This window comes from Clarias gariepinus, chromosome 14 (genome assembly GCF_024256425.1).
Source record: "Clarias gariepinus isolate MV-2021 ecotype Netherlands chromosome 14, CGAR_prim_01v2, whole genome shotgun sequence".
In the NCBI taxonomy this organism is placed as follows: Eukaryota; Metazoa; Chordata; class Actinopteri; order Siluriformes; family Clariidae; genus Clarias; species Clarias gariepinus.
In genome coordinates, this window is record NC_071113.1 from 1933969 (window position 1) to 1954210 (window position 20242).

Consider the following 20242-nt stretch of genomic DNA (forward strand, 5'->3'; position numbering starts at 1 on the left):
ACAAAAATCATGATACAGTATGGAACAAATTTTAGTTTGAATTAGCCTGTTTATTTAATAAGCACTTGTAAGACAGGTTAAAAAAATTCCTCAGTTTAGTTTTCAAATTACACTAGAAGAATAAATAAAATTGTTTTAAAAAAGTTATTCTGTTATGGACAACACTTTTACATTTTAAAGTAAATTTATTTATTTACTCAGTGATTGCTGTGCATATGCTGATAATCAAATAATGTTAATGTTATGTTTAACATTACATTTAGCTAGCTTTGGTAAGACAACGTGGCACGTAGCATGTCCAGTTCGTTATACCTAGGTGACCTAAGTATTCCTGTCACCAAATCCTAAGTGTTTTGTCAGTACCAGGTGAATTGGTCATACTACTGTACAATTTAGCTAACACAACATGATCTGCCATGATCTAAATTCAATAACAAAAAAATGTTAGGCATTTCATCCAGATCACCTACTGTACAGACAGTGCTTGTAGTTTGCTATGAGTTAGCTAGCAAGAAAAAGGATTTCGTACAAACTTCAATCTGAGCAGTAACTGTGATTAGATAGCTAGCTGGCCTACATTTTACTGTAACCTGCACTGATTTAAGACATGGTTTTTAATTTCTGATTTCTGCCCAACGCAGTTAAACAAGATTAGAGTATCATAACTTACTGCACAAAGCAGCACAATAGTACAGTAATGGATAGAAAGGTAACACACTAATACATGACTCTGTTTCTGCAGATGCAACGTTACCAAACAAAGTCTAGCTAACTACAGTTAAATTTCCTTTTTAAGTAAACGATTTTTGATTTCATCCGGTGAGATAATGATGATGAAATGATGGGATGGTTTCAGTGTGACAGAGCGTAAAGTTTCTCAGCACTGTTCTCCAGGCGGTCCCTGTACTCCAGGCTGGTGTAGTTACATTCGGGGACTTGCTCTAAGCCGTACATCAAACCCCAGCAACAACACGCAATAATGGCTGTGCTGTCGCTGTCTCCTGCAGAGAACCAAAAGAATAAACAGGTTCTGAACAATACTGAACATTAGCGTTTAAAATAACATCACGTTGAAATAAGCACCAAGTTTATTTATAACTTTGCATCTTATACTCCATTCACAAGAGCAGATGACAAGTCACTCATGTTGCCTGTAGTTAGACTTAAAATTACCCTGAACTGTTTTCAAAAGGATTCTTCGCATGGGTAATAATGCTAGTTAAATATCTAAAAACAAAAAAATTAACTATTGTTTGTTGGCACCTACATAAAACCTTTAATAGTTCCCCAACAGGCGTAAGAAATAAGCGTAATGCGCTAACTGACTTTGGTCTACATTACTGACCTCCGTGGAAACCTGCACGGCTCATTAGCTCCTCCCAGTTCGACCCCGACCCCAGGAGAGCATCCAGAGCTATCATTGGCGCATCGTGACCACTTCGCCCCGCCCATCCTGAGAGGCTGAAGCTTTTATATGCCTCGTCACGTTCAGCTGGTCCATACTGCTCAGGAAACACCACTGGACCCGTTCCTGAGGACAAGCCTCTCAATTCAAGATACCTGAGAAAAGAAAAATAATCTTTTTTTGAGATGGTAAAGTTCAAGCTAGTGTCATTTAATATGTTCATTTAAGATACTAATCTAGGTATGCTACTTAATTTAGTTACATAGTTAACATAAAACAAGATCATATACAAGAGTGTAACTTGTTTTCTATTATAAAATCTTTACACAGGTAGCCATGTTCACTCAAAAATGTCTGTTTGATAATACAATGAGTTAATGTATGTATAAACGATTAAAAATCCTTCTGAAAAGATTAGCTATATGATGTATTGAACATACTTTATAAATTTAAACTGTAAAAGACACAGCGATCATATTCACCATTTCCATTTCTCCATAAAGTATCCCCAGTCTCTCTCTGTCTCAGAAATGGCATATCCTGATGACTTCACAAGTTCCCTTGCTATTGGACAGGCCTCCTTTAGTAAGCCCAGCCCCCAGGTCATGATTGGACGACGCTGGACAGCGTAAGCTGTGAACAGCGCAGAAGCAACAGCACCGAGGAATCCGGTCGGATGAGGGTGGGTCATTCTGCCGGTCTCCATGGCAACAGTGACCAAAGAGGAGAGCTGCTCCGGTTGAGGGTACCTGGTTATAAAAATTAGTACTTTAGTAGTTTAAATACGTCATACCATTGGGAAATTACTTTTTTTGTGAACCTTTTTCTTGGCTGCACCTCAACCCAATGCACATGGACCTCATGGCAGCTCCACATCCTGTCCCATCTGGATTGTAAGCTATTCTGTAGCCCCCTTCTGTACCTGGTTTTAACTGAGACACACCTATGGAGAGACCCGTAATTCATCTTTATCGATGTTCTTCAGTCATTTAAGCTCCTCTAAAATGAGGCCATGACTCTTTACTCGTTACTGATTTACCCAGGATGCTCGATGGTCCCGGTTTCCTCCCTTCCATATCCTTCATACCCTCCACATAACGAGATGCCACCTCATGCAGCAGATCCTCACCTTCCTTTCCTGAGACAGGAACAATTATCTATATGTGATGTAATGACAATTTAAAGTAGAATTCCAATTGCTTTTCTGTTGGAATGAATCAACGAAAATGAAACCTTTCTGAAAGCCAAACCTGTGGCTAAAGCCTCGGCAGTGGCCAGGTGGAGGACTGTATCGTCACTCACTGGCCAATCAGGAAGTTGAACAGTGATGTTCTTTAGGCCGCCAAGCTCCTGTAGTTCCTACAAAATGGTAATAGAGCTAGTTATGTCTGTGCATAAACTCATTATAGTAAAGCTATCTCACCAAAGCAGATTCCACAGGAACAACCACTGTTTTAAAAACTCCCAATGTCCAGTTTGGGAGGTCGCTGTAAATTTTAGCCAAAGATTATCTATAATGTAGTTTAATACATTATTAGAAACATATTGTATGTAAGTTTTATGTACAAAAACTTTTTTTCTGTTTGATTACCATTTAAAGGGGCAATAGTCAGTATTGTTCATTTTTTACTAGTACAAATAATTGGGAGTAATGTAAATAATGTAAATAAATAATAATTTAGGCCTTTGTCTGAGAACATGTGTAATTGGATTTGCCACTTGCTTGTCATTTTATAGACACGGTCCACAACTCACCTTCACACACTCTCAAATCATTACAAAACTTTTTCTTTTTTATCCTCATCCAGACAAATGAGGATGGCTTCCCTGTTGAGTCTGGTTCCTCTCAAATTGTCTTCCTGTTGTCATCTCAGAGAGTTTATTCTTGCCACCATCACTCTTGGCTTGCTCATCAGGAACAATTTGATCATTTTGATTAATACTGTACATATTTCCTCACATTTCAAACTAATTACCTTAATTTTCCTTTTTGATTTTGTAAAGCGTTTATTGTTAAAAGCGCTTTATAAATAAAACGGAATTGAATATGTTATGAGCTATTAATGCATCGTAGTGCATTCATAATGCACTGATCTGTTTATGAGACAAACCTGATGGATGGCTGGGCCGGACTCGTTGTATTCCCACAGCTGATTTCTGTAACCCAGAGCATCTCCAACTCCGCTCAGCAACATGCCCACCTTATAGTGTTCAAGACCAGCAGGACTGAACAGCGAGACATACAGAGATTAGATCAAACACGATGAAGTCAATTTTATGACTCAATACAAGGTGGTATCAAAAAGTTTCGAGACCAGTTTTGTAACATGCCAATAGATAGCAGCACCAGGCTGCACACACTGTCATAGGGAGCACCAACATTCATAAGTCAATGTGCCAAAAGACATTGTCCTGTGTACATCGGAAGCTGTGCAACTGGTGCTGTTCTGACCATGTGCGTTTCCACGTCTGCTATTTTATCATGGACAGCAAGTTAAAACAAAGAGTGAGCGTGAAATTCTGCATGAAACTTGGCAAATCTGCCAAAGAGACGTTTTACATGATACGGAAAGTTTATGGCGCTGCAACGAGTCATTTAGGATGTTTTGAGTGGTACGTGCACTTCAAGAGCTGAAGAACATCACTGGAATTTAAAAAAGACCTTCAACAAGCCTGAAAATGTAGAAACAATTCGTCAACTTGATGATCGTCTGAGAACTATCCACAACATTGCTGCCATTGTCGGTATGTCATGCGGAACAGTCCAGGTGATTTCCACGTGTGATTTAAACATCAGCAAGCGTATTGCTGCCGAGTTCGTCCGCAGGCTGCTGACCCAGGAGCAGAAGGAATGTTTCGTCAAAGTCTACAAGAACGCTGACAGTGCGCTGTGGATGTCTAGGATTATTACCAGTGACGAAACTTGGTTGTAATGGTTACGACCCTGAGACGAAGCGACAGTCTTTCCAGTGGAACAGCCCATCAATTCCTCGACCAAACAGGCGAGGCAGGTCCGCTGCTCGATCGTGTGCACGCTCATCGTCTTTTTCTATATTCAAGGTTTTGTGTTGAGAATTCGTCCCCAGGAGCCAGACGGTCAATAGTGAATTCTACTGCCAGGTGTCCAGGTTAAGGTGTCTTAGGGAGGACGGACGGCAAAAGCAATCAAATCTGTGGCGCTCTAATCGTTTTTTGAATCCACCTCGTATACTTTGATTATATCATATATTGAATGTAGATATATTATGAAAAATTTTGATAAGACTCCTTTCATGGACAATGCAGTCAGTGCTAGACAGTTAAACAATTATGATAATCACAAAAAAATTATTCAATTAAATGATATTTTAAAAAGCATTGCAATCAGTGATGTCAAAATTAATAACTGGTACATGTGAGGATACTGAAATCAGTGGGTTTATTATTTTATCTGCAGACAGGTACAGGTGTGACATCAGAGATGGGGGGGTGGGGTGGGGTGGGATTGCTCACAAATAATATGTGTATCATTTAATGCATTACAAAAATATAAAAGATTAATATTAACATTTGTATAGCCAGTGAGTGATTTGAAGGTACGATGAAATAAGATTAGATAAATTAGATAAGAGAAATTGCATTTAGAATCATGAAGAAGATTAAACTGGCTGAATAAATACATTTATTTAATTAAAAAAACACAAATCATTTTAAAGCTCATAACTAAAAAAAAAAAATTAAGTACAAAATAAAGTGCAGTAAAAGTAGAAAAAAAAACTTGAATTACGATACTAAATTTAACTCGTTACATTTGTTGCATTAATATTTTATTCTTATTTATTTAATGAGTTTTTGCCCCTTTGCTAACCCACCCGGCCATGCTAATGTTCCTCCGCGGAATCAGGGGACTCGCCGGTCGGTTCAGTCGCTCAGGCGACACCGCGGATCCGAACTTTTCCCGCTGCGGCCTTCTTGTACTTTTCCTGCGACGGGTTTTTTTTTTGTTTTTTTTTTAATCCAGCGGCCTATTTTAGTTTAAATGTATTCGCGACAGAATAAAAACTAGCTTCAGAGATTTTGCGTTGGTTCTTTTATCTCTGCGACTGGCCTTTACAAAAATAGCAGCTGAAAGAGGAGAAGAAGGCCGTTGGCTATTTTAGGACAAGTGAAGGGGGGAGTGTGTGTGTGTGTGTGTAAGGGGGTGTCTATGAACTGTACAGAAACTAAAATTACTACAAGTTAACTAATGTTTTTCCCCCCTTCAGTTTAAATGTATATAAAATTGTAATAAAACTTTCTACAGACTGTAATCAGTTCAGCCAAATATAATGTATGTCCCTTATGTATTTTGTGATAATTTGTGGAGTTATCCAAAATCCCTAGATTTTGCCATTTTTATTTTGGTTTAATATTAAGTAAATATTGAAATATTATAAAGGTTTCATCTTTACATTGGTAAGAACTCGCCCTTTCAATTATATCTTCCATCCATCGGAGGATCAGAAACCACTCAGAAAATCTTTGTCTGTCCGTCTGTATGTCTGTATATCTGTCCAGTCACAGTTTTGCATGATGCTGTGACATGTGGACAAAATTGAATAAAACTCCTGCAGTCCTTAGATCTCTGCCTGAAGTTTAACCTGCACCATAAAGTGAAAAATCTAAATGTGGAGTAAAAGTGATGTTATGAACAGTTATGTGTGGGATTTAATAATCTACTTTAAAATAATCTACTAATGCGCTACTGTCTCAATGTAAACAAACACCTGCACCAATAGATATTAATTAGAAAAGATAAAGTGAATATTTTTACTGGGATTAGTTCATATTTTCACTTTGGCTGAAATAACAGCGCTGAATTGGTATAAGTGAATTTTAACACGCTGGAGTGGTTTTAAGACAAAACTTCATCTTTATCCTTTTATCTACTTTTTCCATTTGTTATCTGTGATTCACTCTCCGATTACCGAACAGGGAGTGTATTTGGCTCCCTGTTTTGAGTAATTAGGAGTACTTGGACTACAACCTTTTTCAATATAATATTTTTATTTATCAGGGCTAAAATAGTAATTGTGTTTTCCTCAACAACTGAGTGTGCTTATGATCATCGTGCGCAACACAAATTTTGGCCCTGTATAAGCTACTGGACCGAAGCTTTTATATTTGTGCCAGGAAATTCTGGTTTAAAGTAGAGTTTGGCAGCACGGTGGCTTAGTGGTTAGCACTGTCGGCTTAGCACCTCCACTGTCTGGATTCGACTTCCCCCTCAGGGTCTGAGTTTGCATGTTCTCCCCATGCTTGGTGGGTTTCTTCAAGGTACTCCGGTTTCCTCACACAGTCCAAACACATTTGATTAGGCTAATTTGCGTTCCCAAATTACCCGTAGTGTGTGAATGTGCATGTGAGTCTTGACCAGGTCCCACAGGTGCAAAACAAGCTCTTCATCAACTAAATACACACATAGGGACAGTCTGGCCATTTTGATTCTTACACATTCACATTTCACACAAACTTCCATAATTTTAATTGTGTAAAGCTACTTTGCAAAAATAACAATTGTTAAAAGCACTATACAGATAAAATTTTGTTGAACAGCGTTACATATTGATGTTAGTGTATATGTATTCACCCACACTGTATTCTAATGGCTATACAGTAGAACAAAATTTTTATTTAATCCAATATGAATTAATCTAATTAGGGTAGTAATTCTTTCATACGTACAAAATGACCACAAAAGCAACACATACTATACTGAATATGTACAAATTTTATTCAACCAGCTTTATGATTATAAAAATTCTATTTACATTTAAATTGATCCCATACACATTAAAAACGAGTGATCAATAGAATTGGAACGCATCTAAACTCTTTTCTATTCTGGCACCAAGGTGATGGAATAAACTAACTCTAGATATCCATACAGCTGAGTCTTTGGCAATCTTTAAATGTTGACGTACTGTATCTGTTTCTTCGGTACTTGGGTTAATTCAGTTTCTGTGTGTACAGTATTATTTATTATAGTTACAAAATTAAAAAAAGACTCAGAATCATGTGTCATGTAATCTTTTATTTATGTGATTAAAATGTCTCTCAATATGCATTCTGCATACGTTTATATAGTATTTCTGAGTGTATTTTGAGCATATTTTATTAAATTTTACTTAGCACTAAAAAGCACATTCTCAAGTGTATCTTTGGAAACTTTCAATGTGTAAATATGTTTCTTATGAAATGCATGTATGTTCGTACTTAAAGCCCTTTTTGGTTCTTGTGAAATGCATGATAATTGGTGGCAAATATCTAAAAGCATAAAAAGCCTGCACGTGGCTAAAGTTAAAGGTATTTTGTTTAGCACCCATTTTCATGGAAGTTTGTTTTCCCATATTTTGGCATTTGAGAAAAATGCACTTCCACAAAGGGGCATGGCTGGAAGCAGCTAATTTGCCTTTAAAGCTACAATGAATTGAACTGAAGTATTTAGTTTGATAACGTGTAAAGTTTCTCGGCACACTTCTCCAGCCGGTCCCTGTACTCCAGTTTAGTGTAGTTACACTTGGGCACTCCGTTCATCCCGTACATCAGACCCCAACAACAACAGGCTATGACCGCCGTGCTGTCGCTGTCTCCTGCACAGAACCAAAAGAACAACCAGATGATGTTACAAATATTTACAGTAAATACACTGTAGGAATGGTGTTATTTGGATTAGGTTCTAATGTTTTTGACCAAATAATACAATCTTTCGCCTCATCTGACCAACTGCATTTTTGCAAAACTCAGTCGTGACTGCATATGGCTTTTCTTAAGGAGTGACTTTTATTTGCAAATCTTCCATACGAGCCATTTGTGGAGACGATGTGATATTGTTCTTATATGCACACCATGACGACTCAGTGTCACAAATTCCTGCAACTGCTTCAGAGTTGCTGTGGGCCTCTTGGTGGTCTCTCTGTCCAGCTTACTTCTGGCTCTTTCATCAAGTTTGAAGCAGCAACCTGATTCAGGAAGCGGCTGTGTTGTAACAAATACCATTTACTTCCTAATAATAGACTTTACTGTGCTTCTAGTCTGTGATAAAGCCTTTTATTTATTTATTTATTTAACTCCTGACTTTACCCAGGAGATCTTTTCCCAATGTTTTGCCACCCGTAGTTTGCTATAGGTGCACTACCAGGGCTAAAATGCTCCAGCTTTGCGTGAAATTGAGATGATGAGTTTCATCAAAAAGTATGTACAGCTAGATAAAAAAAAACCTGTGTCTTCATTTTAGGCTGCAAATCAACAAAATTATATCCAATATCAAGATTAACAACAAGTCAACATTATTTCCAAAGGTCCTTTCTTAGCATTGCTCTCTTTTTTACATCAATTGTAGAGTAAACTAAAACAAGGATATGGAATGAATATTAAAGCTTAAAAGGAGGTACTGAAAGTGAACCACAGAGCAGGTGACAAGATGGAGCCAAAGCAAAAGCTCACCAAACAATACCTGAAATGACCCTTAAACAGAACACCCTGAGAGCAGTGCTCATCGCATTCAAAATGGGCTGTGAGGAAAAATCACCTCCATGAAATGCTCCTCGGCTCAATAGCTCCTCCCAGTCTGACCCCGCCCCCAGGAGGGCATCCAGAGCAATCATGGGTGCATCGTGACCACTGCTCCCCCCCCATCCAGACCAGCTAAAGCTTTTGTATGCTTCGTCGCGTTCAGCAGTTGTGTAAACCTCAGGAAAGACCACAGGACCAGTTCCTGATGACAAACCCCTCAATTCTAGATACCTGAAAGAAGTAAGTGACATCACTGATATAATTATTATTTCTTCAGATGATACCATAAGGTCCACTACAATGCAGATCATAAATCTTACTTTTCCCATTTCTCAGTAAAGTATCCCCAGTCTCTCTCTGTTTCAGGAACGGCATATCCCGCTGACTTCACAAACTCCTTCGCGACTGGACACGCCTCCTTTACTAAACCCAGCCCCCAGGTTGTGATTGGACGGCGCTGGATGGCATAGGCTGCGAACAACGCAGAAGCAACAGCACCGAGGAATCCGGTCGGATGTGTGTGGGTCATTCTTCCAGTCTCCACGGCAACGGCAACCAGTGAGGAGAGCTGCTCTGGTCGAGGGTATCTGGTGCAAAGGTACTGTAGAGTCAGTCAAGTGAAAAGTGATGTTTTAATACACAGGATACAGTACATGTTAATTTATTCCAACCTCAGACCGATGCACATAGCCCTCATGGCAGCTCCACATCCGCCACTTGTTCTGTTATAAGCGATTCTGTAGCCTCCTTTAGCTTTTGGTTTCAATTGATCCACACCTATGATGAAACACCAGAAGTATAAAGTAAAAACATTGATTTGTTGTGAACCTCTGATGAGACGATCCATGCTGTGTTTTTACCATTGATGGTTGCCCCTCCTGGAGCCCTTCCAGACATGTCCTTCATACCCTCTATGTAATGGAAAGCCACCTCATGCAGAAGCTCCTCACCTTCCTTACCTACAAGATAATAACATGCGGTTTTAGCACAGTGCATTTAGACACGCTGTGGGAAAGTATGATTTAGTAGTAGGATGATGAACCTGTGGCTAAAGCTTCACCGGTCGCCAAGTGAAGCACTGTGTCATCACTGACTGGCCAATCAGGAAGGCTAACAGTAATGTTCTTAACTCCCCCGAACCTATGAACGTCCTACAAAATTGAAACATGTGAATGCGTTATTCTTTTGCATCACAAGCAAAAAATAAAAATAAAAATCATAATTTATTCCGACTGGTTCAAACGCTGTGAGTGACACTTTATGTCCCAGAACTATTCCAGTTTTGGTATCAATACACAGTATATATGTGAAAACTGTTTGGTTCCAGGTTTTCAATCAATGCTTTGTGTAAGAACTCATACATGGGTGTGATGATAAGATATCCATAAGGTTTTACTGACGTATGACATCATTTCTTATTTGTTGTCTTAAATTATAACATTAAACTTTGTCATGACTGGATAAAATGCTTTAGGACAATAGTAATAATTGTGTTTTATACCTTTTCGATTTGTAGTCCGGAATACACAAACTCCCACTTGAAGCCGAGAGCGTCACCCACGCCGCTCAGCACCATGCCGGCCTTGTAGTGATCAACAGTCGCAGGACTGAAGTAGACAGATCAAATAGTGATAATATTAGATTTACACAAAGTCCATTAGTGAATCTTGATAAGTCAGGTGTAATCAGCAGTTAGCTTAATTACTGACCACTGCACTTTTTCCTGTAAAACAACACACAGATAATGATGTCATAGGTCACATTTTCTTTGTATACATTTCTAAATCTTTACAATATGTGTTCTAAATGTGGAAACTTAACTGATTAATTTTCTGTCTGAAAAACCTCACCTTCAAATTTGCAGAAGCAAATCTTTATATATAAAACTTATTATTAGTCAGGATTTAGGCCACAAAGAAGTAAATGACCTCCCATTGGCCTCTGACCAGGGTTGTGTCACTATTCTTGTGTTACTGGACCTCAGTGCAGCTTTTGACACCATTGATCATAGTATTCTCCTTCACAGATTAGAAAATGTAATAGGAATTACAGGAACAGCCATCTCCTGGCTCAGATCCTATTTGACTGATCGTATGTTTAAGTGGTGTTTATTCTGCATGTTTAGTGGAGTTTGGTGTTCCACAGGGTTCGGTTTTAGGGCCACTGCTTGTTTCCCTTTACATGCTTTTTTGAGGCAACATAGTCCGTAAGCATGGTTTTAGTTTTCATTGTTATGTTGACGGCACACAATTATACGTCTCAGCAAAACCAGATGAGAAAAACCAGCTTACTAAAGTTGAGCAATGCGTAAAGGATCAACAGTCACAGAACTGAAGTAGACAGATCAAATAGTGATAAAATCAGTTCCATAAGTCCACTGATCAATAAAGTTAAGTCAGGTGTAATCAACGTGAAATCACACACGTGTAAGTGCAATCTTTTTCCTGTAAAACACACAGATAATGATGTCATAGTTCACTTCTTCTTCCATCACAATTTCAAATCATTACTCATCACACCTACAGAAGCCTCTAAGTGATTTCAGCTGTTACTGCTGTGTTGAAGTTTGACGTTTCAGCCATGTTCATTACCTATTTGCTGATTGGCAGCTGGTTTGCAAGGTCCCGCCCCTTTAAGAGCTTACGCAATCATGACACGGAAAATACATGATGCGTCCAGGTTGGGACAAACGAATGAATAAGCAATCTATTATATTTTTGTGATACTTTCATGTTCAATATAAGTTTTATTTTCGCCTGCCGCTAGGCGGGCAGGGTGGACTCTAAATTTGAGGTGTTTTCGCAAGTGACGCATATTAGGTAACAGAAAACGGCAAACTAGCGAAAAGGGCGAGCTCGTGATGCAGCAAGCCTTGACATGTTTGTGCCGCACCCTTCTTCTATATCCTTTTGAAAGCACTGGCTGTAGGTTCATTTAGATCATTATTATGTCCAGCTTATATTGCAGAAGCGTATGTTCAGTTTAAAGGTGGTGTAATTAACTATGTTTGTGATTGCCGATCTCAAATTGCACTAGTGCTCTGCATTGAGAATGCTCCCAACCAGCGATGTATCTGTATTTTACTTGTTAAACGGATAAGTTGTTACGGTTAGATGATTTTCGGTATTTCTTTCATTTTATTTACAGTTTTACTCGGTTCATTGGCCACAGTTTTACTTGGTTCATTGACCACACACTGAACTATTAAAGGAGCAAGGCGCTCATATCCTAGCTCTTATGCAGAATTTGGCTTGCTGTTTATTGATATTACGCGCTTTAAAAGCAAAACATATAAAGAGAACAGTACAGTAAAAAGCCATGGATCAGCAGGTGCAAGAGGAAGCAAAAATGTGAACTGAGGGGAGCAGAGGGAATTCTTAACGCTTATTACCTTCCTCTAAGTCCTCAGTTGCTAGTGCTGCTGCAAAAGCTAGAGCCTCAGCAGAAGCTACACATGGCAAGATGGCGTTCATAAAAAGACAGCTTGAAATGAAAAAGAAGAAAGCCAAGCTGAACCAAGAAGGAGCTACAGTAGAAGCAAATCTGGAAGCATTGGGATTAGAAAGGGATGCTGCTGCTGCTCTGGCAGAAGCGGAAGTGTTAGAGGCGTCAGCAATGGAACGTGATGACAATCGCAGTGAAATAAGCACACTTTCATCAGATGTGATTTCAAAGAGAATGGAAGAATATGTAAAACAGTATACTCAGAGGAGCTTAGACTTTTCTACACTACCTCTGAATATCCCTTCATCAACCTGTGCGCAAGAATCGGCTCCACGTTTAATTGATAAGTCTCAGAGCATGAATGCTGCATATGATGAAGACACAAATACAGTTCAAGAGCGGAACAGATTACACGATAGCGAACGTCTACAGAGCACAAGATTGTCAAAGTCCCCATACAATCTGCCTCATCCCCTCCCCAAATGCTGCATTTAAAGCATCTCCACAAGATCCTGCTTCAAAAAGCTGTATGGCCCAATAAGATACACAGTACTATTCTCAAAGCCAAGCCACGCCTATGCTCGACTTTGCTTAATTCATAGATTCGTAGAGAGCTAGTCACCACAGGGCTTACAAAGTTTGACGATAATCCAGAAAACTTCAGAGCCTGGGAGTCTTCATTTGTTAACGCTATACAAGACTTACAGCTGTCAGCTAGTGAAGAGTTGGATTTGTTAGTTAAGTGGCTGGGGAAGTGGCTGGGGAAGGAATCGTCAGATCACGTGGGGAGGATTCGAGCAGTGTATGTTACTAATCCACAAGCTGCTCTTCAGATGTCGAGGACAAGACTTCATAAACGCTATGCCACCCCAGAAGTGATGAATGGCTTTTTATGCGCCGGGATAACCTTCTACGTCTATCTCTGAAGGACAATGTGAAACTCAGGGAGCTTGCAGACCTACTTATGGAGATACTTGCAGCAAAAGGAGATGCGTACTTACCAGGGTTAGCTTACCTTGATACCCCTCGCGGTATTACTTCTATTGTGGAGAAGTTACCACCGAGTCTGCAGAAGAAATGGCTGTACGCTGGCTCACGCTTCAAGGAAGAAAACAAGGTCAGTTTTCCTTCATTCTCGTTCTTCACTCATTTTGTTTGCAGTGAAGCTAAAGCAAGGAATGATTCTAGTTTCAAGTTTTCAAACAGTAGCCACACAGTCCGAAATGTCCTTTATAAACATGGTGTTAGTAGAGTATAAGTATTGGTGCGTGAGACAGATGTTTCTAAAAATGATGAGTCTTACTCAGTGAGCTTGAAAGAGACGAAGCACTACCTTATTCACAATAAATCACATCCCCTGTGGAAATGTAGAGCCTTCGGAAAAAAGTTGTTGGTAGAACGCAAGAACCTTCTGAAATAACATAAGAGGTGCTTCAGGTGTAGCTCTCCAAATCATGTAGCCAAAGAATGCTACAGTCCTTGCAGTCCTCAAATGTGCCTAGTGTGATTCTGATAGACATTGCACAGTAAAGCATCCAGACATAGCTCTGCCTCTCTTCACACCTCCAATGTGGGAACTAGACACGGACCAATAGGATGTCATTACCTCTGAGGTAATCTCAAAGTGTACAGAAGTCTATGGAGAAAGTGCTCCAATGCGATCCTGTGCAAAAATGTGCTTGGTGCGTGTCTTTTTGCCATAATTGATGATCAGAGCAACCGCTCACTAGCCAAAGGAGAATTCTTTAAAATATTCGGGATCCAAAGTAACCTCTCTCCGTATCTGTTAAGAACATGTGCAGGTGCCATAGAAACAGCTGGGAGGTAAGCGGTTGGCTTCCAAACAGAGACTCTGGATGGTAAGACCTGTCTTGATCTCCCACCACTGATTGAGTGTAATAAGGTAATGAGCAACAGATCTGAAATCCCCACTCCAGAAGTTGCTCTTGCCCACACTTGAAAACTGTAGCACAGTTTATCCCAAAATTAAATCCTGATGCTCAGATCTTAGTATTACTGGGAAGAGACGTGATTTGTGTACACAAAGTAAGACAACACATCAATGGGCCTTGCGATGCACGTTTTGCGCAAAGGTTAGATTTAGGCTGGGTAATTGTAGGTGATGTCTGCATTGAGAGAGCCCATAAGCCGATGGTGTGTGTTTTTAAAACTCACATCCTGGACAACGGCCGCCCATCACTTTTCACTCCATGCCAGAGTCTGGTGGTTTTTCCCATGCATTCAATCACGCTACTGAAGGTATGCAAGCATAAGACAAACTTGGACTCAGGGTATTTGACAAGACCATGTCTTTCGAGGATGAGACCTTTTTGAAGATTGTGCAAACAGAGTTCCATCAAGACAAACAGAAAAACTGGGTCGCTCCTTTGCCATTCAGGTCCCCCAGACCATTACTCCCAAATAATCGGGAACAAGCTCGGTCTCGCCTTAATTCTTTGCATTGCACACTGAGTAGAAACCCTGAGATGAAGGAACAGTTTCCTGCCTTCATGGAGAAACCCTTTTAAAAAGCACCACCTATCTACTAGGATAAAGAGTACTTGCCCATCTTCGGAGTGTATTATCCGCAAAAGCCGAGTCAAATACGGGTGGTATTTGATTCCACCGCGCAATACCAAGGTATTTCTTTGAACAATGTTCTCCTCTCAGGCCCTGACTTAAACAATTCACTGTTAAGTGTGCTGCTATGGTTCAGGAAAAATCACATTGCAATTATGGCGGACATCCAACAGATGTTCTATGGTTTTTTGATAAAAGAGGACCACAGAAATTATTTGAGATTCCTCTGGTACTGTGATGGCAACATAAGCAAGGACGTGGTGGACTACCGTATGAGGGTACAATTTTTTGGAAATAGTCCTTCTCCGTCAGTGGCTATATACGGTCTACGGTTAGCTGCAAAGCGGGGTGAACAAGAGTACGGAACTGACACTTCACACTTTGTTAACAGGTAGTTCCATGTGGACGACAGCCTTTTGTCCTTTCCAACAGAAGCTGAAGCGATCAACCTACTTAAGCGCACTCAAGAATTACTTTCCAAGTCGAATATTAAGCTCCACAAGATCTGAATTTTGGAAATGAGAATTGGCCTGCACCACGAAGTTTGGGTTTGTACTGGGGAAGTAAAAACAGATACCTTCACCTTCAAAGTCACAGCAAACGACCATCCCTACACTTATCATGGAGTGCTCTCTATCGTCAATAGCCTCTTTGACCCTTTTGGCTTTGTGGCACCTGTGACAATCCGGGGCAGAGCATTGGTACGGGAGCTGACCAAAGAGGCTCATGATTGGGCCACAGTCCTTCATCAAGAGAAGAAAACCATGTGGGAGGAATGAAAAACCTCACTTCAAAAGCTGACCTTCTCATCACACACATATACTTAGACTATTTACTTTCTAACACTTTCTGCCTTTTCAGATGCCTTGAGTTAGGCCATAGGAGTTGTGGCTTACCTCAGAGCTCTGACTGATGAAGGCGAAGTCAAAGTGGGATTTGTGCTGGGCAAAGCAAAGCTGTTACCTCGTCCTGAGCCTTGAGCTATACGGTACAGTACTGGCTGTAGAGATAGCTGAATACATTCTCTTTTCTGATTCATCAAGCATGCTCTCATACATCAACCTCCATCAGTACATCCCACACATGCAAAGGATGGCATCAGTGCAGCAAAATACACACACCTGAAGAGCAAACAGCAGCAAAAAGACTAATACTTCTACATGCCCAGAAAGAACTATATCTGGAGGAGTATATTGCTTTGCAAAGAAACAGAAAAGTTTCACATTCAAGTGCACTGTGGAATCTCGACCCCTACAACAATACCTGTCTCTTGAGGGTCCGAGAATGTTTAAAGCATGCTTCAATCAAGTCAGAGGTAAAGAATCCAATCATCATCCCAAAACAAGGTCATGTTGCAAAACTGTTGGTGAGTTACTACCACTCCAAAGTGCACCATCAAGGGAGAGCTGGCTTGTGGATTGTGGGGGGGAAAAAGACTGATAAATTCAATCCTTCCCTGTTGTGTGGCATGCCGCAGACTCAGAGGAAAGCAAGAAGTTCAAAAGATGGCAGATCTTCCTCCTGAGCGCCTCAGTACATCTCCTTCATTTACATACGTGGGGATTTACATACATTTTTGGTCCATGGACAGTGGTCACTCGACGCACCAGAGGTGGTGTAGCTAAAAACAAAAGGTGGGTATACTCTTAACATGTATGAGTACACGAGCAGTACACATAAAAGTTAGAGTCTATGAACACTGCCAGTTGCATCAATGCTCTGCGAAGGTTTTTTGCTGTGAGAGGACCAGCAAAACAGCTCGGATAAGACAGAGGAACCAACTTCATCGGAGCAAGCCAAGAACTAGGCATGCAACCAGCAAAGGAAAACCAGACTAGTCTTAAATACCGTCATGAGAATAACTGTACGTGGGAATTTAATCCACCACATGCATCCCACATCGGCGTAACCCGCAGGATTCTAGACGGTATGCTTTTACAGAAGAAACATGCTCACTTGACCCATGAAGTACTTTGCACTCTGATGGCAGAGGTGTCGGCAATTATAAATGCGACACCTCTGGTTCCTGTCTCGGCAGATCCCTATTCTCCATGCATACTCACTCTAGCGATGCTCTTAACCCCTAAGTCCATAGTACCTGTTCAGTTTGAGAACTACATTGAAAAAGACCTTGAATTGTCAGTGGAAGCGAGTGCAGGCATTAGCTAACGAGTTTTCGAGCCGATGGAGAAAAGAACACATCAGTATATGAAATGTACACTCCAATCTTGACGCAAGTAGCATGAGACTCACCAAAATCTGCACCCTGGAGATGTTGTGCTGTCAAATCAAGTTCAGTGCCCAAGGAATGACTGGCCTTCGGGCCTAATAACATCCGTCTTCCCGAGTAATGACGGAAGGGTCCGCAAGGTAGAGGTTAGAATAACCTCAGGTGGTAACGTGAAAACATTCTTAAGACCCATTTCTGATGTTATCTTACTGCTAGCCAAAGAGGAATAAATAAGACTGAACACAGACTGTTATAGTGGCATTGATAATTAAGCTGTGTACAATTTATGATGGACATAAGTTTTATTTTCGCATGCTGCTAGGTGGCAGTGTGGACTCTTATTTTTAGGTGTTTTCGCGAGTGACGCATATTAGATAACAGGAAACGGCAAACTAGCGAAACGGCGAGCTCGTGATCCAGCGAGCCTTCACATGTTTTTGCCGCACCCGTCTTTTAAATCCTTTTGAAAGCACTGGGTGTAAGTTCATTTAGATCATTATTATGTCCAGTATGTTCAGTTTAAAGGTGGTGTAATTAACTATGTTTGTGATTGCCGATCTCAAATTGCATTAGTGCTCTGCATTGAGAATGCTCCCAACCAGCGATGTATCTGTATTTTACTTGTTAAACGGATAAGTTGTTACGGTTAAATAGTTTTCTGTATTTCTTTTATTTTATTTACAGTTTTACTCAGTTCATTGGCCGCAGAGTGATTGTGTAAACCACACAGTGAACTATTAAAGGAGCAAGGCGCTCATATCCTGGCTCTTAAACAAAGTTTGGCTTGCTGTTTATCTATATTACGCACTTTAAAAGCAAAACATATAAAGAGAACAGTACAATAAGCAATACCCCTGATCCCAAAAATATATACATAACCATTTTCAAAAATATCTTCTTAGAATCGAAATTGAACTAAAATACGCCACTTCTTAAAGAGTTTAGACTCTTTTATCTGAGGAAGAGACAGAATTAACTAGTATACAAACTGAACTTCTGAACCAAAATCATTAGGAATTGGCAAAAGGTGCTTTCACTAGGTCTTGTGCCAGATAGCTTAAGAATGCTAAGAGAAATACTATTTATTCACCCAGATGAGGATGGGTTCCCTGTTGACTCTGGTTCCTCTCAAGTTTTCTTCCTATTACCATCTCAGGGAGTTTTTCCTTGCCACTGTCGCCCTCGGCTTGTTCACCAGGGACGATCTGACCATTTTGACATTCAAATTCCATACAAACTTAAATAATTCTTTTGATTGTGTAAAGCTGCTTTGGGACAATGCCAAGTGTTAAAAGCGCTATACAAATAAAATTGAATTGAATTATTTACTTATTTTGAGAAAAAAAGAGAAAATATAAAAGAAAATAATCCTCCTCTCTTCTGATTAATGGCTGATGGCGTGCGCTGCACAGACCGAGTGAAAATCTCATGGGCCATCTCCTCCTTTTACAAGTCCAGTTTCAATCAAAATGTGTGTTTCAATTATTTTACCAAATTTAAAGTTTGTAATGGTTTTTACTAAGAAGAAAAGATCAGATTGTGAAGCAGACATATCACTCTCAGGAATAACTGAAGCTGTCTTCTTACTTAAAAAGCTTAAATCACGGTTATATTGCTCTATCTTCTAACTAAAAACCGACGTCTAATTAAACTTTTAAATGTTGATTATAAAATTATAGCCTTGGTCTTTGCTATTAGACTTAAGTCTTTTCATAAAGACGTCACATCAGTAATATCATTAGGCTTGTTCTCGATCTATGCAGATCTTACTGATGTTGACTCCATTGTTGTTTTTTAAGACTTTTTCAAAGCATTGAACTCTTGAACTTGAGTTCAAGTGACATATTTATTACTACACTCACCCTACTCTATAATGACATTAACAGCTCTGTCATACTACAGTCTTCTTCCTCAAAGAGGTTAAAATTTGAATGAGGATTCAGGCAAGGATGTCCTTTTGCCCCTTACTTTAAATATTACACTGTTTTTAACCTCATTTAATTATGTATTTTCATTTCAACGGATATATAATCATTGGAATACATTGTCAACTTTTATATTTTAATGGCCAAATTCTGCATTCATTAATGTATATTTTCTAAAATCACATCCTAAACTATCACCCTTCCTCTGTGAAATTCTTTAGTGAACTCATTAAAACAATCACAGAAATCATCTTATATGTTATTGTCCTAAAATTCTAATTGTGCTTTATTTCCATTGAGTTAGTAGACTAGTATAGAATAGGGTTAGTAGGGTTAGAGTAGGGCTATTATTTTAAGTTATTTATTTGTTTGTTGGTTTATTCTTTCTATTCTTGCTATTTATTTACATTTTTTGTTAAGTGTGTTTATACTGAACTGTTTATACTGTGTGTGTGAGAGTGTGTGTGTGTAAGTTTCAAGAACTAAAATAGTTTTTTTCTTTTTTCCCAGTTCTCAAGAATGATTGGAATGTGTGTTTATATGAAATTTGTCTGTTAACAGAGAGCCGTATCCCTACGTGACTCATGTTTTTTTTTTGCTCTGTCTTGGTTAAAATGAACTAAAATTCAGTTCATTATATTCTCTATTTTGTGCTGAAAAAAAAGAATGTCACTCTATACTGCACCATCCTGAGCCCTGTATATGTTTACTAAAAACACAATAATAATAATAATAATAATAATAATAATAGCTACACAAATACCTAACAGACACCAACTTGTGGGTTTGGACTCTACAGTAAACATTCCTTCAGCACATTTTAATAGAATTTTACGGAAAGTCAGGATCCCTGTGTTGTCTTAAATAAAAACACCATGATGTACAAGATCACTTTATGAATAAAGAAAACAAATGTACAAGTGAACAGTTATAAATGAATGAAACAGAAATGAAGTCTCACCTCCCCATGGTCCACCTCTGGTTTAGTGTCTCTGTCTCTCAGAGTTCAAATGAGATTATTAAATGTTTTAAAATCCCACCTCCTATGGTTTCTCAACAGTCTCTCCCTCTCTCTCTCTCTCTCTCTCTCTCACACACACACACGCACACACTGTTTACATGAAT

The 20242-nt window shown here is 39.4% G+C and overlaps 2 protein-coding genes across 2 annotated transcripts; both read right to left on the reverse strand.

The window, feature by feature from the left end:
• Nucleotides 1–192: 192 nt before the first annotated feature.
• Nucleotides 193–5707, reverse strand: LOC128540783 (ADP-ribosylhydrolase ARH1-like). Its single transcript, XM_053510762.1, has 8 exons — nt 5257–5707; nt 3517–3631; nt 2656–2764; nt 2445–2543; nt 2243–2348; nt 1888–2154; nt 1346–1560; nt 193–1001 (listed from the first exon to the last, which is right to left on the reverse strand). The coding sequence occupies exons 1-8, from the start codon at nt 5262–5264 to the stop codon at nt 853–855; spliced, it is 1068 nt and encodes a 355-aa protein (XP_053366737.1). The 5' UTR covers nt 5265–5707; the 3' UTR covers nt 193–852.
• A 1730-nt stretch (nt 5708–7437) lies between these two features.
• Nucleotides 7438–20242, reverse strand: LOC128540822 (ADP-ribosylhydrolase ARH1-like). Its single transcript, XM_053510810.1, has 8 exons — nt 20079–20242; nt 10440–10545; nt 9981–10089; nt 9799–9897; nt 9610–9715; nt 9259–9525; nt 8955–9169; nt 7438–8016 (listed from the first exon to the last, which is right to left on the reverse strand). Exons 1-8 carry the CDS (start codon nt 20084–20086, stop codon nt 7868–7870), a joined length of 1059 nt encoding a protein of 352 aa, XP_053366785.1. The 5' UTR covers nt 20087–20242; the 3' UTR covers nt 7438–7867.